Consider the following 25,349-nt stretch of genomic DNA (forward strand, 5'->3'; position numbering starts at 1 on the left):
TATTTGTTATTCTTCTTGCATTCTGATTTGCATCAAGTGTTTCTCCTTTGTTTTTTCTTGTTTCCTTTTTCTGCCTTGAGCTCCTCTATTCTTGGGCTGTTGGAAACTATGTCTTCTACAGCACACTTTCTTCTCCCTACTGCTGCTTCCTGCTCTCTTGGAAGTTGTAATGACTTTGACTAACCAACACTTTAAACTTATTTTCCTTTTTCTTTTAACTTAGTTTTACACTTAGAGAAAAGTCTTGAGAAGTTGTAATGATTTTGACTAACCGACATTTTAAACTTATTTTCCTTTTTCTTTTAACTTAGTTTTACATTTACAGAAAAGTCTTGAGAATAATCCAAAGAATTCTCATTTCTCTTTCACCCATATTCCCTGAGTGTTAAAGTTTTACTGCATTTGCTTGATCGTTGCCTCTCCCTGTGTGTGCATCTTTCTTAGCTTTGTCTACTGACCAGACTTACTCATTTATATCTGAGTGCCTGTCTGTCCGCCATCCATCCATCCATCCAATCCATCCATCCATCCATCCATCCATCCATCCATCCATCCATCCATCCGTTCACCCATCCATCCATATTAAGAACCATGAATTCACACGAGGACGTCCAGTTTTAGTTCAGTACTGCAAGGTTCATTCTAACCTTTTCCTTTCCGTATCTGGCAGTGGCTGCTGTTATTCATCCTGTCTCTACTTATAGGCCATAGTTATGTTTTGAAAAGGTTGACAGTGAGAAGTTTGTCAGGATTGTACCTTAGCCTCATTTTTTTGAGCATCATTTATGACTCTTGAATTCTATCTTCAAAAATTTCCCCTGCTCTTGAAATTGTGTTATCTTTCTAATATTAACTAAATTTATAGTTCTGTCTTGCTGTTCAGTATGCCCTCTAAACAGAACTACCTCCCCCCACCAGCCAATTTCTTGAAACATTTTTAATTAGTCTGTGCCACGTTATATTAATATTTAGTCCTGTTTAATAATATTGACAGAGCATAGCAACACTTGATTTGCCAATTATTTTTGGTTTTCAAATAACTCATTACTATTGAATAGTTTTCTGAAGCAATTAGACAGCTGGAGAGCAGTAAAACCAATGAAAAGATCTTGGTGTTTTCTAAGAGTTGACAAACACATTTATTATGAAATGCCTTCAGTTTTCTAGCACTCTAATGTGTTCAATTAGCAGATAATGTTCCTGGAAGAAACATGTAGCAGAAAAAATGTGACTTTAGTAGATGTTAACAATTAAATGCTCTTGCAAAAGTAATTTATTACTAATATATGTCTTTGCTATGAATGTTACTTCTTTTGTTTTAGACCTAAAGATTTAAAGTTATTGGATTACGTGTTGGGAACAATAAAATATAATTTAAAATTATCATTTCAGGCTCTTATTTTTTATGATACTATTTAGCAAGATTCATATATGTGGAAGGGAAAGTCACAAAAAGGAAATCCTTAGTAAAGTAGGTTATTAACTCATGTCCATTTTCCTACAAGGTCCTGATGTTTCTGTAATCAGAAAGATTCTCAGAATTTTACTGAAAAATGAAATGCAGGTTCAGAAAAATAAGACTGTGTGATTGTTTTATTATTGAAAGACTTTTGGGCCATTGTCCATTTAGGCTAGTTTTAGTGTAATCACTTGTAAATAAATGTTAAATATTTGTTTTCCCCACTCTCTGTTTGTAGGTCCCCAGGCCAGCCGATAGGAAGCTGTTCTCCATTGGGACTGAAATTACAGAAGTTTTTAGTCACTTATATTTCTCTTCTTCCAGAAGAAATAAAGAGTATGTGTCAGTAAAGGGTTTTTTTTAAAAATGCTTTAGCTTACAGTTTCTTTTTTTTTTTAGCAAATTGGTTATAAACACCATCAACTATTATAATAAATATTTTCAAAATGGTTTCCTTTTCCAGGATATGCATATTTTCTCAGAATTATACAGTATCTTTTTTGAGTACATGCTTTAGTCATTGTGTATGACATATTACCAGTATTGGCATGAGTAGCATGGAGGTAATTTTAGAAGGTGTGCTGCAATTTAGCCATCGTTTCTAATTGTCTACTATTCAGTTTCAAGAATTGGTAAAATATATTCAAGAAATAGGGAACCTGGTTTTAGGAAAAAGTTGTAAACAGAATACTCATTGTGGCAAGTTGTCCCTTTATAGATATTAACTTAGAAAGATAAGAAAGAAAAAATAAGCCAGGTGCAATGGCTCCCACCTGGAATCCCAGCACTTTGGGAGGCCGAGGCAGGCAGATCACCTGAGGTCAGGAGTTCGAGACCAACCTGGCCAGCACAGTGAAACTCTGTCTTCACTAAAAATACAAAAATTATCCGGGCATGATGGTGTGTACCTGTAGTCCCAGCTACTTGGGAGGCTGAAGCAGGAGAATCACTTGAACCCAGGAGGCGGTGGTTGCAGTTAGCCGAGATTGTGCCAGTGTACTCTAGCCTGGGTGACAGAGCAAGACTGTCTCAAAAAAAAAAAAAACACTTGTTTCAGGTAAGACCTTGTCCTAGAACCATCCCCCATCTTCAGGTTGGAGATGTATTGTTCATTCTAATGAGGTAGGTGGAAAGCACAGCACAAAAGCACTGTGATTTTTGTTTGCTGAGCAGCAGCAGGACCTACTCTGCTTTGTGAGTCCTTGTGTTACTCCCACATTTGTGATTTATAAAGTGAGCCTAGGTATGAAATACGTATTTTTTTCTTTTGTATTTAATCTGGCAAATAGGATGACAAGATGGCCAATGGTAATGTCTATTCAAACGTCAGAAAAAAGGGAAAATATGGTCTATATATCATGACTTTAAATTTATAGAAAATTGATTGTTTTGATTACTTTTTCTTTGAAAAAATGAGTTAATGGGGAAGATGGGGAAGATAACTGTTAGAGTCATTCTTTTTTTTTTTTTTTTGAGATGGAGTCTTGCTCTGTCGTCAGGCTGGAGTGCAGTGGTGCGATCTCAGCTCACTGCAGCCTCCGCCTCCTGGGTTCAAGTGATTCTCCTGCCTCAGCCTCCCAAGTAGCTGGGACTACAGGCATGCACCACCACGCCCAGCTAATTTTTGTATTCTTAGTGGAGACAGGGTTTCACCGTGTTGGCCAGTATGGTCTCGATCTTTTGACCTCGTGATCTGCCCACCTCGGCCTCCCAAAATGCTGGGATTACAGGCGTGAGCCACCATACACAGCCTAGAGTCATTCTTTAGTTTGGTAGATTTCAGGAGTTTAATTAAGCATCTGGGCTGCAGCCATATGGGGATGAATTTGTCAGCCACATTGCTGCCTTACATGTCAGTAGCACACGTGAGTGAGGTGATGTCAGTCAGGGCTTCCTAGAATTTGAGAGCCAGGTGTTTGTGGTCCAAGACCAGGCATATCACGGATGCTTGGTAAATATGTTGAGTCAATGTGAAATAGAAACTTGGCCATTGCCATCTTCCTAGTGTCATGAGTGAAGTGTTAGGCAAAAGATGGGATTTACCGAATTTAGTTAGTGCAAATGGAAGAAAGAAAAATTGAGGCCAGGGAGTTCAAAAAGAGCAATTAAAACATTCATTCAGTTATTTAGTCATTTTTCAGTCACCAGTTTTCAGTGAATGTCTTCTGTGTATTCTGAATGTCTTTTGTGCTAGGTATTTCGAAAGATACAAAATCCGCATAATATCCTTTTAGGAGCTTCTGAGGATTTCTTGAAAGTCATTCTACAACTATGTGAGAAAACAGACATTTTCACTAACTGCATGAGCTGAGGGTCCTTGACAAATCACACATTAGCAGAGAGGACAGAATGAAGCACTATCCCTTTGTATCTCAAAATAGAAATATAAATGATCGTAATTAAATCCAAGGTAGTCAAGAAACAGCCTAGGAGAAAGATGTTACTGTTTGCAGATACTAGAGGCCACTAACCATCAATACTTCCCAATACTTCCTATCCTGTTTTTCCTTCACATCTCAAATAGAAGAATGGCTTCTAATCATAAACAATTTTATCTTTTACCGGCCAGGTGTGGTGGCTGACGCCTGTAATCTCAGCACTTTGGGAGGCTGAGGCGGGCAGATCACCTGAGGTCGGGAGTTTGAGACCAGCCCGCCAACGTGGCCAAACCCCGTCTCTACTAAAAATACAAAAATTAGCCGGGCGTGGTGGCACATACCTATAATCCCAGCTACTCAGGAGGCTGAGGCAGGAGAATCGCTTGAACCCAGGAGGCGGAGGTTGTAGTAGTAAGCCAAGATCAAGCCACTGCACTTCAGCCTGGGCAACAGAGTGAGACTCTGTCTCAAAAAGAAAAAAATAACCTTTTAAAAAAATATAGCTTCATGGGTATCAGAATCCCTATAGTATAGTAGAATACTTATCTTACTAAAATAGGAGTGAAATTAGATTAACTTTTACAACACCTTTATTGAGATAGAATTCACCCGTTTAAACCATTTGATTTAGTGGTGTTTAGTGTATTCACAAAGTTGTACAGCTATTACCACTGTCTAATTCCTGAATATTTTGATCACCCTCAAAAAGAAACCCCAGGCGTGTTAATAGTCGCTTCTCATTCTCTTCTACCCGTAGCTCCTGGCAGCCACTGATCCTCTTTGTCTCTATAGATTTGCATATTCTCAACATTTCATGTCAGTGGAATCATACGATACGTGGCTTTTTGTGTCTGGCTTCTTTCACTAGCATAGTGTTTTCAAGGTTTATCCGTGTTGTGGCATGTATCAGCATTTCATTCCTTTTTGTGGCTGAATAGTATTTCACTGTATAGATATTTCACATTTTGTTCATTCATTCATTGGTAGATATTTGGATTATTTTCACTTTTAACTATTTGAGTAATGCTGTTATGAATGTTCATGTACAAGTTTCTGTATGAACACATCTTCAGTTCTCTTGGATAGATACCTAGAAGTAGAATTGCCGGATCATGTGGTCCTTCTGTTTAAGTTTTGGAGGAACTGCCATACTGTTTTCCACAGCGGCTGCACCGTTTTACATTCCCACCAGCATTGTGTGAGGGTTCTGGGTTCTCCACATCCTCCCCAACTCTGAGTATTGTCTGTCCTTTAGATTATAGCCATCCAAGTGTGTGGGAAGTGGAGCCTCACTGTGGTTTTGACTTGTATTTCCCTAATATCTAATGGTGTTGAGCTTCTTTTCATGTGCTTATTGGCAACAGTGATAATTTAAAACTTTTTCTTTCAGGTAGCTTCCTATTGAAGTTTATTCGGAAGATGACAAGTAGGCATTGGTGTGCTGTTCCCATTTTGTTTCTATCTAAGGCTTTGGCAAATGTCCCAAGATATAAGGCCCTGGGTATAGATGGGCTTCTTGCTCTCAGGTAATTTACTCTGTATGTGTACTTGTATGGTTATTTGCCATGACTTTCCATCAATATATATATTTTCTCCTCTGCTTTAGTCTACAGTAAATGGATATAGTTAATATTGTCATTGGGATGTTTGGGCTCTTAATTTTACATAAGAAAAAAATTAAAAAATGTATTATTCATATAGTTGAACTTATTTTGTTTTACAAATTACTAGTTTAAATGTGTACTGAAGTATGTGCTGTTGAATTTTGACCTCTTTAAATAAGGCCAGTAAGTTTTTTTTTAAATTACATTCATAAGTAGAAAGCTAAAGATAAAATATCAAACAATAATATTTAATAGAAAGTATTTAAAAAATATTGGTAAAAAGGAATTTTGAGGAGATGAAAAAAAGAAAAAGTATTTCAGTAAATATAAGCTTTTTTAAAAGCATCTTCATTTATGGTTTTTTTTTTTTTTTGAGCTGGAGTCTCGCTCTGTCACCCAGGCTGGAGTGCAGTGGTGCGATCTCGGCTCACTGCAACCTCTGCCTTCTGGATTCAAGCGATTCTCGTGTCTTAGCCTCCTAAGTAGCTGGGATTACAGGTGTGCGCCATTACTCCCGACTACTTTTTGTATTTTCAGTAGAGACAAGATTTCACCATGTTGGCCAGGCTGGTCTCAAACTCCTGACCTCAGGTGACCTGTCCGCCTCAATCTCTCAAGATGCTGGGATTACAGGTGTGAGCCACTGTGCCCGGCCTATAGTCTTATTTTTAAAAGAGACTTGTTTTATAGTAAAATTGAGCTCTAATAGAGGCCATAATGGGAAATAACAGCTTTGAAATTCTGCAGACTTTCTGCATTAGAAAGTGTAATTGTTATAAATCAACTTAATTTGTGTTGATAATCACAAATTATCAGAATTGTCTTTGGGAATACGGAACTGCATTTTTTGTGTTTCGATGTCAGGGATGTTATTCATTGCACTATGATCACACATCAGATTCTCCTGAGAGGGGCAGCCCAATGCTACCTTCTTCAAACAGCTATGAATTTGCTAGATGTGGTAAGTTTCTCTTTTGTTACTTCCATTTACAAGTCTTTCTTAGTGAGTGGATGTACAGAAATGAGTTAACATAGCAGACCTATGATACTACCATTAGAAAGGCCTGCTTGTAAGGTTGGTCCTTGGCTGGCACTGGGACCTTGGATTTTGGGAGGATTTACACTATCCTAACTGCTAAGAGTGGCTTATTGTATCTAAAGTGTTTGTTCAGTGTGGTTTATGCTGAAAACCTGCTTTCTTTCTGGGAGTCTGGAATTTCAGTATGTATGAGGCAAAAGGTGCCTGCATGAGCAGGTCCCAGGAAAAGCCCGAGGCACTGAGTCTCTATTGAGCTTCCCTGGTAGACAGACTTTCACTGTCCTGTCACCACTTGTTGCTGGGGGAGCTAAGCGTGTCCTGGGTGGCCCACTGGGAGAGGACTCTTGGAGCTTATGCCTCGTTCCCTCTATACATTTCCCCTCATCTTCGCCTGTATCGACATTCAAGTAATATATATGGTGTGTATTCTGTGCTTTTTACAAAGCCTCAGTAAATATTGCTTACTACAGGGGTCAGCAAACTGTTTCTGTGCAGTGCCAGGTAGCAAACATTTTTTAAGCTTTGCAGCTGGCTTCATGATCTGTGTTGCAACTTCTGAACTAAATAAACAGGCATTGGCTATGTTCCAAAAAAGCTATTTACAAAACAGGCCGTGAGTAGTTTTTGCCAATGCCTGGCCTAGATAGAGCAAGGTATCTTAATTCAAGATGCACAACCTTAAGGGAATGAAAGACCTAGGTGGTTTTCTTAGGGGGTCATTTGTATGTCATTGAAAATAATCACTTTTTTTTTTTTTTTTTTTGAGACAGAGTTTTGCTCTTGTCTCCCAGACTAGAGTGCGATGGCGCAATCTTGGCTCAATGCAACCTCCGCCTCCCAGGTTCAAGTGGTTCTCCTGCCTCAGCCTCCCAAGTAGCTGGGATTACAGGCACCTGCCACTACACCTGGCTAATTTTTGTATTTTTAGTAGAGACGGGGGTTTTGCCATATTGGCCAGGCTGGCCTTGAACTCCTGACCTCAGGTGATCCACCTGCCTCGGGCTCCCAATGTGCTGGGATTACAGGCGTGAGCCACCGCGCCTGTCCTTACATTTTGATTTAAAGTAATTTCTTCTTATAGAATGGTGTTTTTTTTTTTTTTAAAGATTGTGACCGTCTTTAAGATAGTAACCTCAATTTTAAGTTAACGTGGTATCTTTATGTTAAAAGTTGAATAATATTTTCTTTTTATTTGCTTTCTTTTGATTTAGCTAATGATAACCTACTTTAAATAGTAGAATTGGTTGCCTTCACAGTGGTTTTAGTTTATTCAATTAAACATTTTAATGAGTAATTTTTAAAACCTTTCCTGCCCTGCCCAGGAGAAAGTGTCACTTTCTGATGTCTCAACTTTTCTCATGTCTCTGAGACAAGAGGAATCCTTAGGACGAGGAACTTCATTGTGGACAGAGGTGAGATCGAAGATAATTTAATAAAGTCTTTGAAAACTATAAAAAATGGTTTTCTGAATGAATTTCTTAGTAGCCATTTATATAAAATATAATGATTGCTTTGTTATCTGTCAATAGAGACTTTGAAATATTGTATATTTGCTTTGAGTGGACTTAACTAATTCTGCTAAGATGCTTATGGAGAGGCGGGAGAGAGGAAAATGGCGGCTGAGATGCTTATGGAGAGGCGGGAGAGAGGAAAATGGCGGCTGAGATGCTTATGGAGAGGCGGGAGAGAGGAAAATGGCGGCTGAGATGCTTATGGAGAGGTGGGAGAGAGGAAAATGGCGGCTGAGATGCTCACGGAGAGGCGGGAGAGAGGAAAATGTCTGCTGAGATGCTTATGGAGAGGTGGGAGAGAGGAAAATGTTTGCAGTAGAGATAGACCTGTTTAGAAGAAAAGATATTGCTAGTGGGCAGATCTCAACTCTGGATGAGATGCATTAGGAATAATGACGATGTTAGGCTCAAACACAGTAAGTGACACAAACTTCTCTGTCTCTTTTTTCTGTCATTGAATGGCCCGTTCCTCCACCCAGTTGTTCAGTCCTACGTTTTCATAATTCTGAGTTTGTCCTGACTTTTTACATCCAATTCATCATGAAACCCTCCTGTCTCATAAACATCTTTCTTCTTCTCCATGCCGCACTGTGGCTCTAGCTCAGACCCTCCTCATGTGAAGCTTCTTCCCTTGTGATGATGTCTTGTTGATGTCGCGTCCCTGGCCTCCAGACCTCTTACTGTGCCACCCTTTTCCTCAGGACTCTTCAGGGCCAGCCTTCTCCCTCTTTTTGTAAACCACGGGGTTTAGTTTATACAACTAACTTCAGTGCTTATTTGTTATTTATGTGGTTGAGTTCTGATCTTTGTCCCCTCTGGGTTATATAGTTTTTGAGAAATGAAGAAGGGGCAAATTGTGGCCTTTAAAAAATAGAATTTCGTTTTATTTTCTTGATCACAATGCATCTAATTATGTGGAATTTGAAAAATATAGAAACATATAAAGAAAATAAAAATCATCTGTAATGCCTAGCATCAAACTAAATTCATATTTTTTGGTTTAGTTTTTAATTCTTTTTCCCTATGAATATACGTATTCTCTTACTTGCTTTCTCATTATAGATAAGTATATGTGTATTTAAAATAATACATATGATCTTTCTAAATATAGATTAAACTGTTTTAAATTTTATTTTTTTGTATTCACATATATGAGCATTTTAGCATGTTAAGTAATTTTTCAATATGTAGTAAAAATGCAGTTGATTGTATCTTTTAAAATTTATTGAATTAGTTCCTTTTCTTGGACTTTGTTTGAAAGTTTTTGCTTTTATAAATAACACTGGGCTGGGCACAGTGGCACTTTGGGAGGCTGAGGTGGGCAGATCACTTGAGGCCAGGAGTTCGAGACCAGCCTGGCCAGCATGGCGAAACCCCATCTCTACTAAAAGTACAAAAATTATCCGGGCATGGTGGTGTGTGCCTGTAGTCTCAGCTACTTGGGAGGCTGAGACAGGAGAATTGCTTGAATCCGGGAGGCAGAGGTTGCAGTGAGCTGAGATCATGCCACTGCACTCCAGCGTGCACGACAGAGTGAGGCCCTGTCTCAAAAAGTAAATAACATTGGGAGGAACTTATTCCTATATGTTTTTATTTATACCTGTTTTTTAGGATAAATTCATAAAATTGAATTTGCTGTATTTCAGTAATTTTAAGGTTCTTGATACAGATTGAGAGAGGTTTCAAAGTATGACAGTGGACATCCACTTTATCTACAGTGATACAATACCAAATGTATCAGCATGTTAAATTCTTTGCCACTTTGGTAGATAAAACACAGCATTTGGTGACTTTGTTTGCATTACTCTGATCACTGTTTTTTAAAACATTTTTTCATGTCTTTGTAGTATTTCTTTTGTGAATTGTCTATTATTGTCCTTTCCCCATTTTGTTTTGGGATTTTAGTGTTTTTTTTTTTCTTTTTTACTTGATTTGTAAGTGCTCTTTTTATATTAAGGGTATTGACAAGTTGATATACCTACTGCAAATAATTTTTTTTTAGTTCCTTTTTAAAAAATTTAGCTTTGCTTGCTGAATGGGTAATGAATTTACGTGATTTGAAGATTAAAACTACTGGTCAGAAGTGTCTTTATTTCTGTTTTGCTCTTCTGTCTTGCCTTGATCCTTATCCTACCCCACCCCATCCCCAAACAAAGGTGTTTTTGATATAGACTCTGCTTACTACCTTGCAAGTTTTCATTAAAATGTATATTCATAGTGATTTCTTTATCTCAGTAGGCAAAGACCCTTCTTAGTCTTTTTTTGTAAAGTAAAGCTTGTATAGTATTTTGTAAAGTAAAGCTTGCATAGTATTCCATCTGGTGGTTGTACCATTGTTTATTCAACTTCCCCCATTGCCGAACTGTTGAGTTGTCTAGTCTTGTGGCTTTTACAGACAATGCCACAATAAATGAATAGTCTGCAGGTACATCTGCAGAATGGAGTCCTAGAATTGGGATTGCTGGTCAGAGGTTGGGTGTGTAATCTTTCTGGGGATTGCCCAGTTTCCCTCCGTAGTTTCCTATGGCTGCTGTAATAAATTACGACTAGCTTGGTGGCTTAAAATAACATACATTTATTCCCTTATACTTCTGGAGGCCAGAAGTCTGCAATCCGTTTCACTCGTCTGTAATTAAGATTCTGGCTGGCCTGTGCTTCCTTGTAGGGGCAAGTCCGCTTCCTCATCTTCTGGAGCTGTATTGCTTGGATTTCTCGGCTCATGGTCTTTTCTCCATCTTCAAAACCAGCAGCCTGGCATCTCGAGATCTCTGCTTCGTCTTCATATCACATTCTTCTCTTCTGTTTCTGTGGCCAAATCTGCCTCTGCCTTCCTTTTATGAGGACACTTAGGGTTACATTGGGCCCCCTCAAATAATCCAGCATAATGTCCCCATCTGAGAATACTTAATCTGCAAAGCTCCTTTTGCTGCATAAGGTAACATTCACAGGTTCCGGCATTAGGACCTCGGTATCTTTGGGGCCTACATAGGGTTGCAGGAGTTTCACAGGGTATGATAGTGCCTGTTGGGAAGCAGGATTTTTTACCAGTCTGAAGGATGGGAAAGGGCATTTCAGTGTAATTTTAATTTATTATTCTCTTATAATTTGTAAGTTCAGGCATCTTTTCAGTTTCATTTTGATTTTTGATTTTGTTTAGTTTTTTCCCGGTAGCTTTTTACTTATGAAAATTTAAAAAATTCTTAGAAGAGTATAATGAACTCTCATGTACCCATCATCCATCATCTACCATTGCTGCTCATGGCCGGTCTTCTTTGACCTGGACCTCCTACTCTCCCTTCCTCTCCCAATTATTTTGAATCAAATCCTATCAAATCTTATTTTTCATCTATAAATGTTTGAATATGTACTGCTAAAAGATAAGGAGTTTAAAGGGCTTAAAAAATAAGCCTTTATCACACCTAAAAAAACTAACAGTGTTTTTAAAATTTATTTTCTTTCTGTTTGGTCAGATGTCCAATTTTGTTTGTTCAGGTATTCAAATAAGGCCTATTCACTGCAGCTAGTAGGCATAGCTTTAAAATTGTGGACTCCAATCCAGCTGGAATTTATTTTGTTGTATGAGTTGTGAGGTTTAAAAGAGAAAATTCATGTAAAAAAGCTTTAGGCTACTGTTAGCCCATATTTAATATAAATATCTAGTATTACTAATGTCTTTTCGCCCTGGTTTAAGGAGTGAGGCATTTGCCTGTTGTATTGTTTATTTGTTTTTAAGGAGCCAGCTCTTAGATTTCTTTATCTGTTCCCCTTGATTTTTCAGTTCTGTAGTGCATCAGTGTCTGTTTTCATCTTTGACTCTCTTTTCGTTTGTTTTGCCTGTCTCCTAATGTCTTGGAGTCATTTATTGAGAACTATGTATTGCACATCTCCCACAGGCCAGCCACTGTGCTGAGTGTTAGGAATACAGTGGTCAGTGAGAGAAACATGTTGACCACCCTCAGGAAGCTTATAGTTGGTGGTTTATAGCTGAATGCAGATTTCAATTCTTTTTTTGTTTGAAAGCACTTACATATATATATGTGTGTGTGTGTGTAGATTTGACTGTATCCTATAACTTTTGTTACGTAGTGTTCTCATTATTATCTAATTATCTAGTTACTATGTTAAGTCATGTAAAATCGTTGATATTCAGTCATTTTAAACCTATAGAAATGGCGTTTTCATGTAGCTCACCCTAAATAGTTTTTTAATTAATAGATTTTATTTTTTGAAACAGTGTTTGGTTTCCAGAAAAATTAAGCAGAAAGTGCAGAGAGTTCCAGCCAGGCATAGTGGTTCATGCCTGTAATCCCAGCACTTTGGGAGGCCCAGGTGGGCAGATGGCTTGAGCTCAGGAGTTCGAGACCAGCCTTGGTAACATAGCGAGACCCTGTCTCAGTATATTTTAAAAATAAAGTAATAATTTAAAAAAAATCACACAAAAAAAGTACGGAGAGTTTCCACATACTCCCACACCACTCTTCCCATCCCTACACACAATTTCCCCTGTTGTTAACATTTTGTATTAGTGTGGTTCATTTGTTACAATTGATGACCCCCATATTGATTACTATTAATGACTAAAGGTCATAGTTTACATTAGGGTTCACTCTTCACATTGTACATTCCATGGGCTTTGACAGACTTGTCATACAGAATAGTCTCACTGCCCCCAGAAATTCTCTGTGTTCTGCCTGTTCATCCCTCCTTTCCCCCAAACCTTGGCAGCTTGATCTTTTTATTCTCTGTAGTTTTGTCTTTTCCATAATGCCACATAGTTGGAATCATACAGGACCCGGCCTTTTCAGATTGGCTCTTCCCCTTAGTAATATGCACTTAAGGTTCATTCCTGTGTTTTCATGGCTTGATAGCTCATTTTTTTTTTAGTGCTTACTAAGACTTCATTATCTGGATGTACCACAGTTTATTTATCCATTCACTTACTGAAGGACACCTTGGTTGCTTCCAGGTTTTGGCAGTTGTGAGTAAGACTACTATAAACATCTTTGTGCAGGTTTTTGTGTGGATATAACTTTTCAACTATTTGGCTAAATACCAAGGAGCACAGTTGCCAGATTGAGTGGTAAGATTATGTTTAGTTTTATGAGAAATTGCCAAGCTGCCTTTCGAACCATACTATTTTACATTCCCACCAGCAAAGAATGAGAGTTCTTACTGCCCCACATTCTCTTCAGCATTTGGTTTGTCAGCGTTCTGGATTTTAGCCACTCCAGTAGCTATATAGTGGTGTTTTATTGTTTTAATTCCAAATCCCTGAAAATAGATGATACTGAGCATTTTGTATATGCTGTTTACCATCTGTATGTCTTCTTTGGTGAGGTATCCAGTTCTTTTGCACATTTTTAAATTAGGTTGTGTGTTTTCTTACGGTGAGGTTTTAAAAGTTCTTTGAATACTTTGGATACCAGTCCTTTATCAGATATGTGTTTTGCAAATATTTTCTCCCAGTCTGTGGCTTGTCCTCTCATTCTCTTTATGTGTCCAAATAGATTTTTGAGACTTGTATTTTAATGGGGAATCAAGGGAGCCTGCCTACCCAGAGACTGCCATTTAGATGTCATTTTAAACCATAAGTCTGACATGAAAAGTCTTTGAAGGGAAAATATTCTGAATTTTGTGACAGATTTGATAGAGGGAAAGAAAAAAATCAAATATGAATTAGAGTTTGGTTGTCAAAAATAATTTTGGTACAGCAGAATCATGCCTGTGGAAATACAAGATTTGAAAAGCCTCACGTATTTTGTAGCAATAATTAGGCAATGTAGTCTGGCCAGTTTTAGAGGAATGCAAAGAAAAGTGTATACTGTTAAAAGATAAATACCGGCTGACCTCACTGTTAGACAATAATATCTTAAGATTATCCGACTTGATAAAGACCTACACAGAACAACCTCCTTTAGCGTCATTGACTTGCTCACTCATTGTACCTGTGTGGTGTCTTTTAGTCCTGACCACTTCGTTCATCCAGTCATTCATCAGTTTTGTCTTTGGTCAGGTGATGTATTCTTCCTTTGCCTCCTTATAGTAAACTTTGGGTAACCCTAATGGACACAAAAAATAATTTTTCAAAAATGCTTACTTTTTAGAAAGACTCATTTCATAATTATTTTCTTCATATTTAAACTCAGTTATTGAATTTGCTTATTAAGACAGATACTATAAAAAGGAAATTGAGAACATATTTAGATTTTAAAACAAAAGTTTCACCATTACACGTGACCAAAGATGAGTTGTGAAATTATGTGACTTTTATTTGCAAACCTTCTAAGAGATGTAATGGAGAAGGCCTTGGACAGTGTTTCTCTTTTAAATTAATACACAGTATTTTAATATGCACATATGATAGAAAATAAACTTGTGAGGAGGGTAGGAACTTGGATTATAACTTAAATTTCAAATTCTACATTCTCTCAAAGATAAAACTTCTTGTTTTAGCATGTGAAGCTGGAAGAAGTTTTAGTTGAAGGTTGTAATTTGTTTTATGTAATGCATTATTTTTTATAGCGATCTTTACCTCATTGAAGTGTACATTTTATATAAGGTACGTTAGAAATTCTTGCCTGTTAATGAAGTTTATACATTCTTTGAAGGAGATTAGAAAACACACACACACACACACACGTGTATATATATATATCACATATATATATCACACGCATACATATACATATACATGCATATATATATACACATAGTTTTTTTGTTTTTACTGTCTGTGGAACTCAAGTATGATAGTAAATGGTTTGTTACTTTATATTCAATTATTTAAATTTGGTTTATTGTGAAAGAAAGAAAATTGGCTTAAGGAGATTAGAAACCCTTTGTTTGGTTAGGTTTTTAAAATAAAGTAGTAACTGTTTTCTTTTCCAGCTGTGTGACTGGCTACGTGTTAATGAAAGCTATTTTAAGCCATCCCCAACGTGTAGCTCCATTGGACTTCACAAGACATCTTTAAATGCTTATGTGAAGAGCCTTGTTCAAGAGTATGTTAAGTCATCTGCTTGGGAAAGTAAGTCTGCAATCATTTTTATGGATTGATATAACCAAAATATTTTCAAAGAACTTTTAACTAGTTTTTCAGACTGAGAGTTAGGCTTTATGAAATATATGATGATTTATTGATGCCAAACTTGTATTTCAGTAAAATAATGTGGAAAAAAAAGTAAAGATACTGTCTCCTAACTTGCATTAATACTTTATCTGTTCTGAGACTTGAGATTTTAAATTATGTTTAAGGAAGCTAATAAGTTGCCAGAGTTAAGAAGTGGACACAAAGTTATTTATTTATTCTACAATTACTGTGTCCTTGTGAACTAGATACTGCAGATATGGTTTTGGAGCCTCTGTAGTGGAAATATGTGCATTGGAAATATGTGTTTATCTTTTTCGTTTTTAAAGCACATTTAGTATGAACTGATTATGGAAAACAATTTTAAACAAAAGCTGTGTTTAAAAGGATAGTTTTTTTAGTTTCTTTTTCAGCAGATAACTTTGCAACATCAATTTTACAAAGATCTTTTCTTTGAGGAAATATATAAGACAACATTAGAGAAGCACTCTTAACAGATTCATTAGTTAGGATTCTTTTTACATTCCTAATGCTTCCTTTTCATTAAAGTCATTGGTGATAATTTAGAAAAATTGCATCTTCGAATTTAACATGTCTTAAATTTCCTAGCTTTGTCTCACACAAAGTCATTTTCATCTCCTGATTTCTTTAATCTGACATGGAATAGGTCTTAAATGATCAGATAATTACCCTTCCAAAATGCATGAGTTTATTCTTCTTGGAACATTTCTCTTTTGTGTTTTAGTCTTTTTTGTCTGTCTGTGTCTAGTAAATGTCCTATGCTGTTACATTGGAAGATTATTTGAAGTAAATATGTTAGTCTCTATTAAAGTAGACATAAACTGGGGGATCAGATAGAGGCCTGAGAGACCATGCATGGCCTTTGTGTCTTCATTCATTTAATCTCATTTCTGGTCACATTTTAGGGAACACTCGTCTCAGCTGAAATACTAGAATTGCCTCTTACGGAGTTACCTTGCATCTACTCTTGCTTCGTCTACAATATCTTTTCTACATGGTACCTAGATAAATCTTTTCAAAATATAAATTTTGATCTTAGACATTTTTCCTCCACTTCTTTGTATATATTCCCTTTAACCTTCAGTGGCTTTCTATTGCGTTTAGGGCAGAGACAAAGGTCCTCTGCATCTTGCAAGGTTTCCCGGTCTCTCCCTGCCTGTTATGCCACTTCAGTTTTTGCTACTCCCTGTCACTTAGTGCACACATGAGCATCCTTCTGTTTTCTGGAATATGGTATGCCTTCTTCTGCCAGAAGACCTTTGATGTGCTCTTCCTTCTGTCTAGAAAGTTCTTGTGTCCCTTCATCTTTCCTCTTGAGTCGTCACACTCAGCCCAATTGTCATTTCTTCAGGGAAACTTCCTCTTACTCTCTGGATGAGGGCACGTCTTCCTAGTGTAGACTCCACTAGCACCGTGTACTTCTCCTTCGTAGCCCTCACTGTAATTGCAGTTTTCTATGTATTCTTTGATAATGCTTTTCTCCTGTACTCTAAATTCCATGAGCACAGGAAACACTGTGTCTGCAGCACCCAGGTAATTGCATGGCATGTAGCAGGCACACAAATTTCTTTTTTGTTCATGTTGAAATAGATATGTATAATAATGAGCCATGCTCTAGGGTGTTCTACTGTAGTTCATCTCAGTTGTATTTCTCTCATAATTTAATATTAATAAGGCATAATCGTTTAGTGGGTTTTTTTGAAGCATCATCCTTGAAGGATTTTGTTAATGCTTTGCAAACCTTAACTGTTGTTATTTAAGCAGGAGAAAACTGCTTTATGCCTGATTGGTTTGAAGCCAAGCTTGTTTCTCTGATGGTCTTGCTGGCTGTGGATGTGGAAGGAATGAAGACTCAATATGGGTAATTGTTTCTATAATTGAAAAGAAAGCCTATTTAAAAAAATCCTGATGAGAATTATGATGTGTATTCAGATTTTTGAATGATTGAAGTGAGTTGATCACAAGGTATCAAGGGAGATTACTAGAACATTAACAGTATACCGAAGAAATGTTTAAAGTTAATAACAAATAGGAATAAGGGCATATTAGTGCTTTTAAATTGGTAAATTAAATGTTAAACTTAACAATTTAATGTTAGTTAGATGGCCAGGCACAGTAGCTCATACCTATAATCCCAGCACTTTGGGAGGCCAAGACAGGCAGATCACCTGAGGTCAGGAGTTTGAGGCCAGACTGGCCAACATGGTGAAACCCTGTCTCTACTAAAAATACAACAATCAGCCGGGCGTGGTGGTGCATGTCTGTAGTCCCAACTACTAGAGAGGCTAAGGCGGGAAGATCACTGAACTGGGTGGTGGTGGTTGCAGTGAGCCAAGATTGCACCCTTGCACTCCAGCCTGGACCACAGAGTGAGACTCCGTCTGAAAAAAATTTAATGTTAAATTAGAGAAGATTAAAAAACCATATACAATAATCACTGGTTTTATATCAGAATATTAGAAATAGATTACAAGATTCTAGTATAAGTTTAGGTAAAGAGATTTACTGGATTTGACTCCTTTGTAAAATACATAATTAAAAAAAACGGTAATAAAGATAAAACACTCTTATTTATATTTTGTGAGAATGGAAGCAGGTCGGTTTTCACTAGATTATAGTTTTGCAATAAGCAGCATCTTTAGGTAGATCAGGTAGGATATTTGCATGACATACAGTTAATTTGATTTACATCAGATCTCTTTTCTAGACAAAGATTTTGTACCGAAGTTGGTTATCCAGTCTGGGAAAATAAGTGAGACCCCGTCTCTACAAAAATTAAAAAATTAGCCGGACATGGTGGCTCACACCTGTGGTCCCAGCTACTTAGGAGGCTGATGTGGGAAGATTACTTGAGCCTGGGAGGTTGAGGCCACAGTGAGCTGTGATCACACCACAGCACTCCAGCCTGGGTGACAGAGTGAGACTCCATCTCAAAAAAAAAAAAAAAAAAAAAGTTGGTTAACAGTTTTTAATAAATCCTTAGGTGTTTTTTTTTTTTTTTGGATTTTTAAAAACATGTTCTAGTTCCTTGACTAACTTATGTTTGTTTTGGTTTTATATTTTTGTATTATGGAAGCAGGGTCTCATCAATTTAATTTACACATAAATTGGGTATAGGATTTCCTTCCTGCTGGTGCCTGGCATTGAGGACAGTGGTTCTTCCCTGTGCTTTCTTTAGTGAGTCGCCACCCTCACGGGAAAGCACGGACCGGAAGATGAGTCCTCATAGCTGCTGGTTGTCTGGGTCTTTTGTGAGAGTAACTTTGTCTAATTGGATCCATTAGCTAACCAGTTTTCACCCAATTATAGGTGGGAAGCAATTCGCTTATGCTTTTGAAATGGTTGATGTTGGCATGTCTTTTAATGTCTAGCGGAAAGCAGAGAACAGAGAATGTATTGCGGATATTCTTAGACCCTCTTCTGGATGTGCTTATGAAGTTTGGTACCAATGCCTACATGCCCTTGCTGAAGACTGACAGATGCCTCCAGTTGCTGTTGAAGCTGTTGAACACATGCAGGTTGAAAGGTTCCAGTGCCCAAGATGGTGAGGATAAGTTGTGTCTCTTGGTATCTTGCTTGATATAGGATTGGTATTTAGAGTTCTAGAGAGGAAACTTCTGTCTTTTTAAAATAAAAAGAAAACTTTTTATGTAATTTAGAAATTATATATATTTAAGAAATTATATAATTATATATTAAGAAATTATATAATTTAAGAAAAATATTTATTGAGTATCTCCCAGTGGTGCTGGGGATACAGTGGTGAAGGAGCAACCATCTGTTCTCGTGAGTTGACATTCTAGTGGTTTACATGTGTTGGTTCCTATAATGTAATTTCATTTGCTTTTTTAAAAAATTTATGCATGCTTATTGATTTCTAGGACATTTAAAATGATCACTATTTTGTATATGTTTAAGCAGGATCCATTTCTGATTGCCACTCTGCTAAAGCATGAGAATGGCAGTAATTTTATAATTACTTGTTTTAAAATATGTTCATCTCTGAGTACCTTTTAAGCAGAAAATACTTCACAGAGAAAGTTAGTGATAATAGTAGAAGCATTGAGCTCTTTCTTCTCTCCTTAAACTAAGGTATGTAAAATAGCAGTTGAAAACCCGTAGACATCAGAGATGAGAGTAGTGACAGGTGAACCTCCCAGTCCTTCCTGACCAGTCTCGTTTGCAGTTTTAGAAATTTCCTATTTAAAAATTCTAGAGGAGCATTCGTATTAGGTTGAACCTGAGAATAGAATTGATACGATTATATTTTAATATATGCTTATGAAATATCCTGTTTTTTTATAATGATAGTAGCAGAACCAAATGCTATGAAAATACAGTAACTTTTTATAAGACTTTCAACTCCTTAAGGGCATACATTTGAATTCATTGGAGCTGTCCGACTATTTACTCCTATGCTCAGTGCTTTCAGTGTAGAACTGGGTCACATGTGCCCTTGAAAAAGTGCCATAATTTTGGATACAAACAAAAGAATGTGTGATATGTAAGTTATATATAAGTTAGGATGCAAAGTAATTAAACACCTGTGTACTCACATGCAACCTAAGAACGAATTTACCTGTTTAGTGCCCTCTTGTTACTCTTTGTCTTCCTATTTTGAATTTTATTACATCCATGAATTTTAGAAAAGGATTTTAGCGCATGTATAGATATTCCTCAAGAAGATATTATTTTTTAAACTACTTTATTGATATATAATTGATGTGTTAAAGGCTTTACATATTTAATGTATGCAACTCGATGAGTCTGGGGATAGGTGTACACCCCTGAAACCATCACCACCATCAAGGCCATAGATGTATCCTGCACCTCCCAAAGTTTTCCTCCCGCTCCTATTATTATTACTATTTGTAATAAGAAGACTTAACCTAAGATCTGGCCTCTTATCAAGTATGAGTTAGAGATAGAAACTTGGGAGCCATTAACATACAGGTGGTATTTAAAGTCATGAGACTGGATGAGAGTGTTAGGGGAGCAAGCGTAGACAGAGAAGGGGTCCAAGTACCTTGGGGACATCAATGTCCAGAGGTTAGGGAGGTGAAGATGAACAGCAGAGGATACCTAAGGGAATTTACAGCCAGAGAAGAGGAAAACCAGGAAGCCAGCGAAGAACGTGTTTCCAGGAGGAGGGCAGGATCCCACACCAGAGGCTGCTGATGCCCTGACAGAAGGACTGGGAATTGACCATCCAATTTAGCAACATGGAAATCAGTGGCGACCTCGACAGGAGCAATTTGGGGCAGTGGTGGGGGCCACTCAGGGAGAAAAATGAAAATAGTGAGTAAAATAGCAAGTTTTTTATGTAGAGCAGCAGAGAAATGGGGCCGTTGGTGGTGAGGAACAAGAAGTTGTTTTTGTTTCCTTAAGAGGTGAATATAACCATGTTTATGTGCTGATGGAAATAATTTCATTGAGGGAAGGTTTGAAGACATAAAGGGGTGGTATTTGCTGACTGGCATCCAAGCATAGGTGAGAGTCCAGGGCACAAGTGGTTCTAGAAGGTTCTAGAAGGAGCACTGATAGAGGTAGTTGCAGGTAGTGGGTGGATATAGGAGGTCGTAGAAGTTCTTTTCTAATTTATTCTGTTTTTTTTAAGGAAAGAGGAGATAGAGTGAGGGTGGGGGTGGAAGTGTTGGCAGTGTGAAGACAGGGTATAAGCATCTGTCTGGGAAAGAGGCTCTGTGAGTGCTCTAAGGCAGTTCTGTAGGATTGCTGGGTTTGCTGAGCACGCCCTTGAGGTTGCGATCGTGAATTCACAGTGACGGTAGTCCAGACGGCTGTTTTCCTCCAGCCTGTGATGTGCAATACCACTTTACTGTGCCTAATCAGATGAGATTCAGGGATTGTCATTCTGCAGATAACAGTTTTTATAAAATGATGTTTCCATGATTATATGTTTAATCTGAAATAACTGTATAAGGTTTACTTTTAAATTTGAGGAAACATACTTTTAGTTACAATATAGCTTCCCTTTCATTACACTGGATTATATGAGCCTTCAATAATTATGACTGCTTCTGTCCTTACTACTGGCTGAATTTGTCACTTTGGTGGGTCTGGTCTTCTTTGCTGAGTCTCGCTTTTTTCGTGGGAGTAATCTCTTGTCTATTGAACTTTTCTTCCTGACATAGCTTTTTATACATAGTTAGTTTTATGCATAGATAGTTTTATACATAAAGTAAAATTTACATTTTCACTATATTTAAGTGTACAGTTCTGTGACATAGAGTGCGTTCACACTGTTGTGCAGCCTTCACCATCATCCATCTCCAATTTTCCTCTTCCTGAACTGGAACTCTGTACCTGTGAAACCCTAATTCCCCATTTTCCTCTTTCCCTAGGCCCTGGCAATCACCATTCTATTTTCTGTCTCTATGAGTTTGACTCCTCTGGGTACCTCCTAGAAGTGGAATCACACAGCATTTGTCCTTTTGTGTCTGACTTATTTTTATTTCACTGAACATTGTGTCTTCTGGGTCCATCCATGTTGTAGCATGTATCATGCTTTGATTCCTTCTAAAGGCCAAATAATATTCTGTTGTTTGGCTAGATTATAATTGGTTATCCATTCATCTGTTGATGAACAATTGGATTTTTTTCACCTTCTCTTTTGTGAATAATGCTACTGTGAACATGGGTGTACAAATGTCTGAGTCTCTGCTTTCAATTCTCTTGGAAGTGGAATTTCTGCATCATATGGTAATTCTGTTTAATTTTTTGAGGAACTGCCATACACTTTTCCACAGTGGCTGCACCATTTTACATTTTCACCAGTAGTGCACAAGGGTTCCAGTTTTTCCATATCCTCTCCAACACTCGTTAATGGGCTTTTAAAAATAATAGCCATCCTAATGGGTATAAAGTGCTACTTCATCATGATTTTGACTGTGATTGCTTTTTGACTAATTCTGGTACCACTTCTTTTGGGACTCAGTTTACTACTATAAATTATATGAGGCATAGACTAGGAAACCAAACCATAATTTTTTTTTTTTTTGAGACGGAGTTTCGCTCTTGTTGCCCAGGCTGGAGTGCAATGGTGCGATCTCGGCTCACCGCAACCTTTGTCTCCCAGGTTCAAGTGATTGTCCTGCCTCAGCCTCCTGAGTAGCTGAGATTACAGGCATGCGCCACCATGCCTGGCTAATTTTGTATTTTTATTAGAGACGGGGTTTCTGCATGTTGGTCAGGCTGGTCTCGAACTCCCAACCTTAGGTAATCTGCCTGCCTCGGCCTCCCAAAGTGCTAGGATTACAGGCATGAGTCATTGTAACCGGCCCCAAACCATGATTTTTATTCTGGCTTGAACTTTTGCCCACAGTTTGTATATTGTGACAGGGTGTTAAATTCAGAGATGTGGCAGTGACCAGGGAATGTGCCTTGAGGGTGAGATACAGGCTCTTCTGTATTGCGGTGATTAAGAGGAGCCACTGGGGTTGGGATGATAATATTGGATGCCTTGAAGGCAGCTACTTTTCTTCAAGTCTTTTTGTTCTCTCTTCTCCAAGGCCTAAGCTTTCCCTTGAAATCTCAAATTTATTTTAATTGAATGGGTTTGATTATATATGAGGAAAGTAAATCTATTTTATGCCATTAATGTAAGTTTGATATTTAAGGAGTTGACTATATATATAGGAGAAAGAAAAGGCAGAAAGAGTAGTATGGAATATGGAAGACAAGAGTATTCTGTTTTTCCCATATTCATTGGTTATAGTTTTTAATTTTTTAATAAAGGCTTTTACTTTCCAATCATTTGCTGGTGGCTTCTTGACCTGGCAAGTGACTTATGAGATACTCCAGAGGCTATATAATATAGCCCCTGGGTAACATGAAAATTTAAAATGAATTTTTAATGTATGTAATCTCTTAATGAACACTTCTCAGAGTGATAGATACAGCATTTTATGAAGTGTCTATTAAATCTTCTGCCAAGTTAGTCCTTTGTCAGATATGTGGTTTGCACATATTTTCTTCTTGTCTGCAGCTTATCTTTTCATTTTCTCAACAGTGTCCTTTGCAGAGCCAAAGTTTTTATTCTGATGAAATCCAGTTTATTTTTGTTTTGTTTTATGGATAGTGCAGTAGGTATTACGACTGAGAACTCTGCCTTAGCCCCAGGTCATATAGGATTTTTCTCCTTCATTTATTATTTTACTTTTAGACTTAACGATTTTTTCAGGGTTAATTTCTAAGGCGTAAGGTTTAGGTCAAGGTTAGTTTTTTTGCCTTTGCTGGTGTAGTTGTACCAGCACCATTTGTTGGAGAGACTGAGTATCCTTTTTCTGTTGAATTGTTTTGTACTTTTGTCAAAAATTAATTGGCCGTGATGGAAACAATCCAAAGTAGATGGGTAGATGAATGGATAATATGTGGTTTATGCATACTCAGCCATAAAAAGCAATGAAGTAGTAATACATGTTACAACATGGATAAACCTTGAAAACATTATCTTAAGGGAAAGGTGATCACTAAAGACCACGTATTATATGATCTCATTTAAATGAAATGTCTGGAATAGGCAAATCTACAGAGACAGAAAGTAGATTGGGGTTGCTTAGGGCTGGGAGAAAATAGGGGTTAAGGGCCCAATGATTTAAAGGGTATGAGGTTTCTCTTTGAGGTGATGAAATGTTCTAATATTGACTGTGATGATGGTTGTCCATATCTGTGACTATACAAGAAACTATTGAATTAGATACCTTTAATGGGGGAATTGAATGCTCTGTGAATTCTATCTCAAAAAATTGTTTACAAATAATTAATTTGGCTGTATTTGTGTTGATGTAATTCTGGACTCTTCTGTTCTTTTGATCTAAGTGTTTATTCCTTTGCCAATACCACAAGGTTTTGGTTACTGTAGATTTATAATAAGTCTTAAAACAGGTAGTGTGGTTCTTTCGAATTCTTTTTTGTCCAAAAATATTTTTGGCTATTCTAGTTCCTTTACCTTTCCACATAAATTATATCATCAACTTATATGTACCTACAAAAAAAAAGTCCTGCTGGGATCTTGACTGGAATTGCATTAAATGCATAGATCAGTTTGTGGAGAATTGCTTTCTTGTGCTGAAACTTTTAATGCATGAATATGGTATTTCCGTACATTTATTTATTTATTTATTTATTTATTTAGAGACAGAGTCTTACTTTGTCACCCAGGCTGGAGTACAGTGGTGCAATCTCAGCTCACTGCAGCCTCCACCTCCCATGTTCAAGCAATCCTGCTGCCTCAGCCCCCCAAGTAGGTGGGACTGCAGGCGCTCACCACCATGCCTGGTTAATTTTTGTATTTTTAGTAGAGATGGGGTTTCGCCGTGTTGTCCAGTCTGGTCTCAAACTCCTGACCTCAGGTATCTGCCCACCTCAGCCTCCCAGAGTGCTGGGATTACAGGTATGAGCCACCGCGCCTGGCCTGTCTCTGCATTTACTTAGGTTGTCTGTGATTTTTTTCATCAGTTTTATAGTTTTCAGCATATAGATCTTACACAGGTTTTGTAAGATTTATAACTATTTCTTTTGAGGGGAAGCTGTTGTAAATGATAGTTTTAAAATTTTCAATTTTTAACTGTATGTTACTAGTATATAGAAATATGATTGATTTTGGTATGTTGACCTTGTGTCCTGTGACCTTGCTGAAGGACGTAATTCTAGGAGTTTGTTTGTTTGAAGGTTCCTTGGGATTTTCTTTGTAGACAATCATGTCATCTGTGAATAGGGGCAGTAGAATTGTCTGTAGTATTCCCTTACCCTTTTAATGCCTGTCGGGTCTGTAGTGTTAGCTCTGTCTTTTTATTCCTAATAGTGATAATTTGTGTGTGTGTGTGTGTGTGTGTGCTTACTCATGTGCACTCTCTCTCTGCCCCTGTCTCTGGCTTGCTAGTGGTTTATCATTTTACTGACCTTTTCAAAGAACCAGCTTTTGGTTTCATTGATTTTTTTTATAGATTTTTTTTGATCAATTTCATTGATTTCTGTTGTTTGGTTCTTTCTGCTTGCGTTTGGTTTATTTTGCCTTTTTTTCCTTTTAGTGTTAAGGCAGAAGCATAGATTGTTGATTTTAGACGTTACTTGTTTTCTGAAATGACAGTGCTATTAATTTTCCTCCAAGTGTTGCTTTAACTATATCCCACAAATTTTGGCATGTTGCATTTTCAGCTCAAAATATTTTCTAACTTTCCTTGAAGCTTTCTCTTTGACCCATGAATTATTTAGAACATCTTTGGAGACTT

At 37.4% G+C, this 25,349-nt stretch overlaps 1 protein-coding gene across 8 annotated transcripts in view; it reads left to right on the plus strand.

Moving 5' to 3' along the window:
• TARBP1 (TAR (HIV-1) RNA binding protein 1) overlaps positions 1–25,349 on the plus strand; it is a 93,957-nt gene that overhangs the window by 13,848 nt on the left and 54,760 nt on the right. For 6 of the 8 annotated variants that reach the window (XR_010140180.1, XR_008527787.1, XR_008527788.1 and 3 more), the window contains exons 6-12: positions 1,698–1,795; positions 5,228–5,363; positions 6,306–6,402; positions 7,803–7,892; positions 14,880–15,018; positions 16,861–16,960; positions 18,471–18,643. Coding sequence is in view for 5 of the 8 variants with exons in the window: in XM_054561258.2 (XP_054417233.1) it covers positions 1,698–1,795; positions 5,228–5,363; positions 6,306–6,402; positions 7,803–7,892; positions 14,880–15,018; positions 16,861–16,960; positions 18,471–18,643 (833 nt within the window). In the remaining 3 variants the exon portion in view is untranslated. The remainder of the gene's footprint in view (positions 1–1,697; positions 1,796–5,227; positions 5,364–6,305; positions 6,403–7,802; positions 7,893–14,879; positions 15,019–16,860; positions 16,961–18,470; positions 18,644–25,349) is intronic. The other 2 variants (XM_054561267.2, XM_063724583.1) reach the window with 1 other exon arrangement.

This window comes from Pongo abelii, chromosome 1 (genome assembly GCF_028885655.2).
Source record: "Pongo abelii isolate AG06213 chromosome 1, NHGRI_mPonAbe1-v2.0_pri, whole genome shotgun sequence".
In the NCBI taxonomy this organism is placed as follows: domain Eukaryota; kingdom Metazoa; phylum Chordata; class Mammalia; order Primates; family Hominidae; genus Pongo; species Pongo abelii.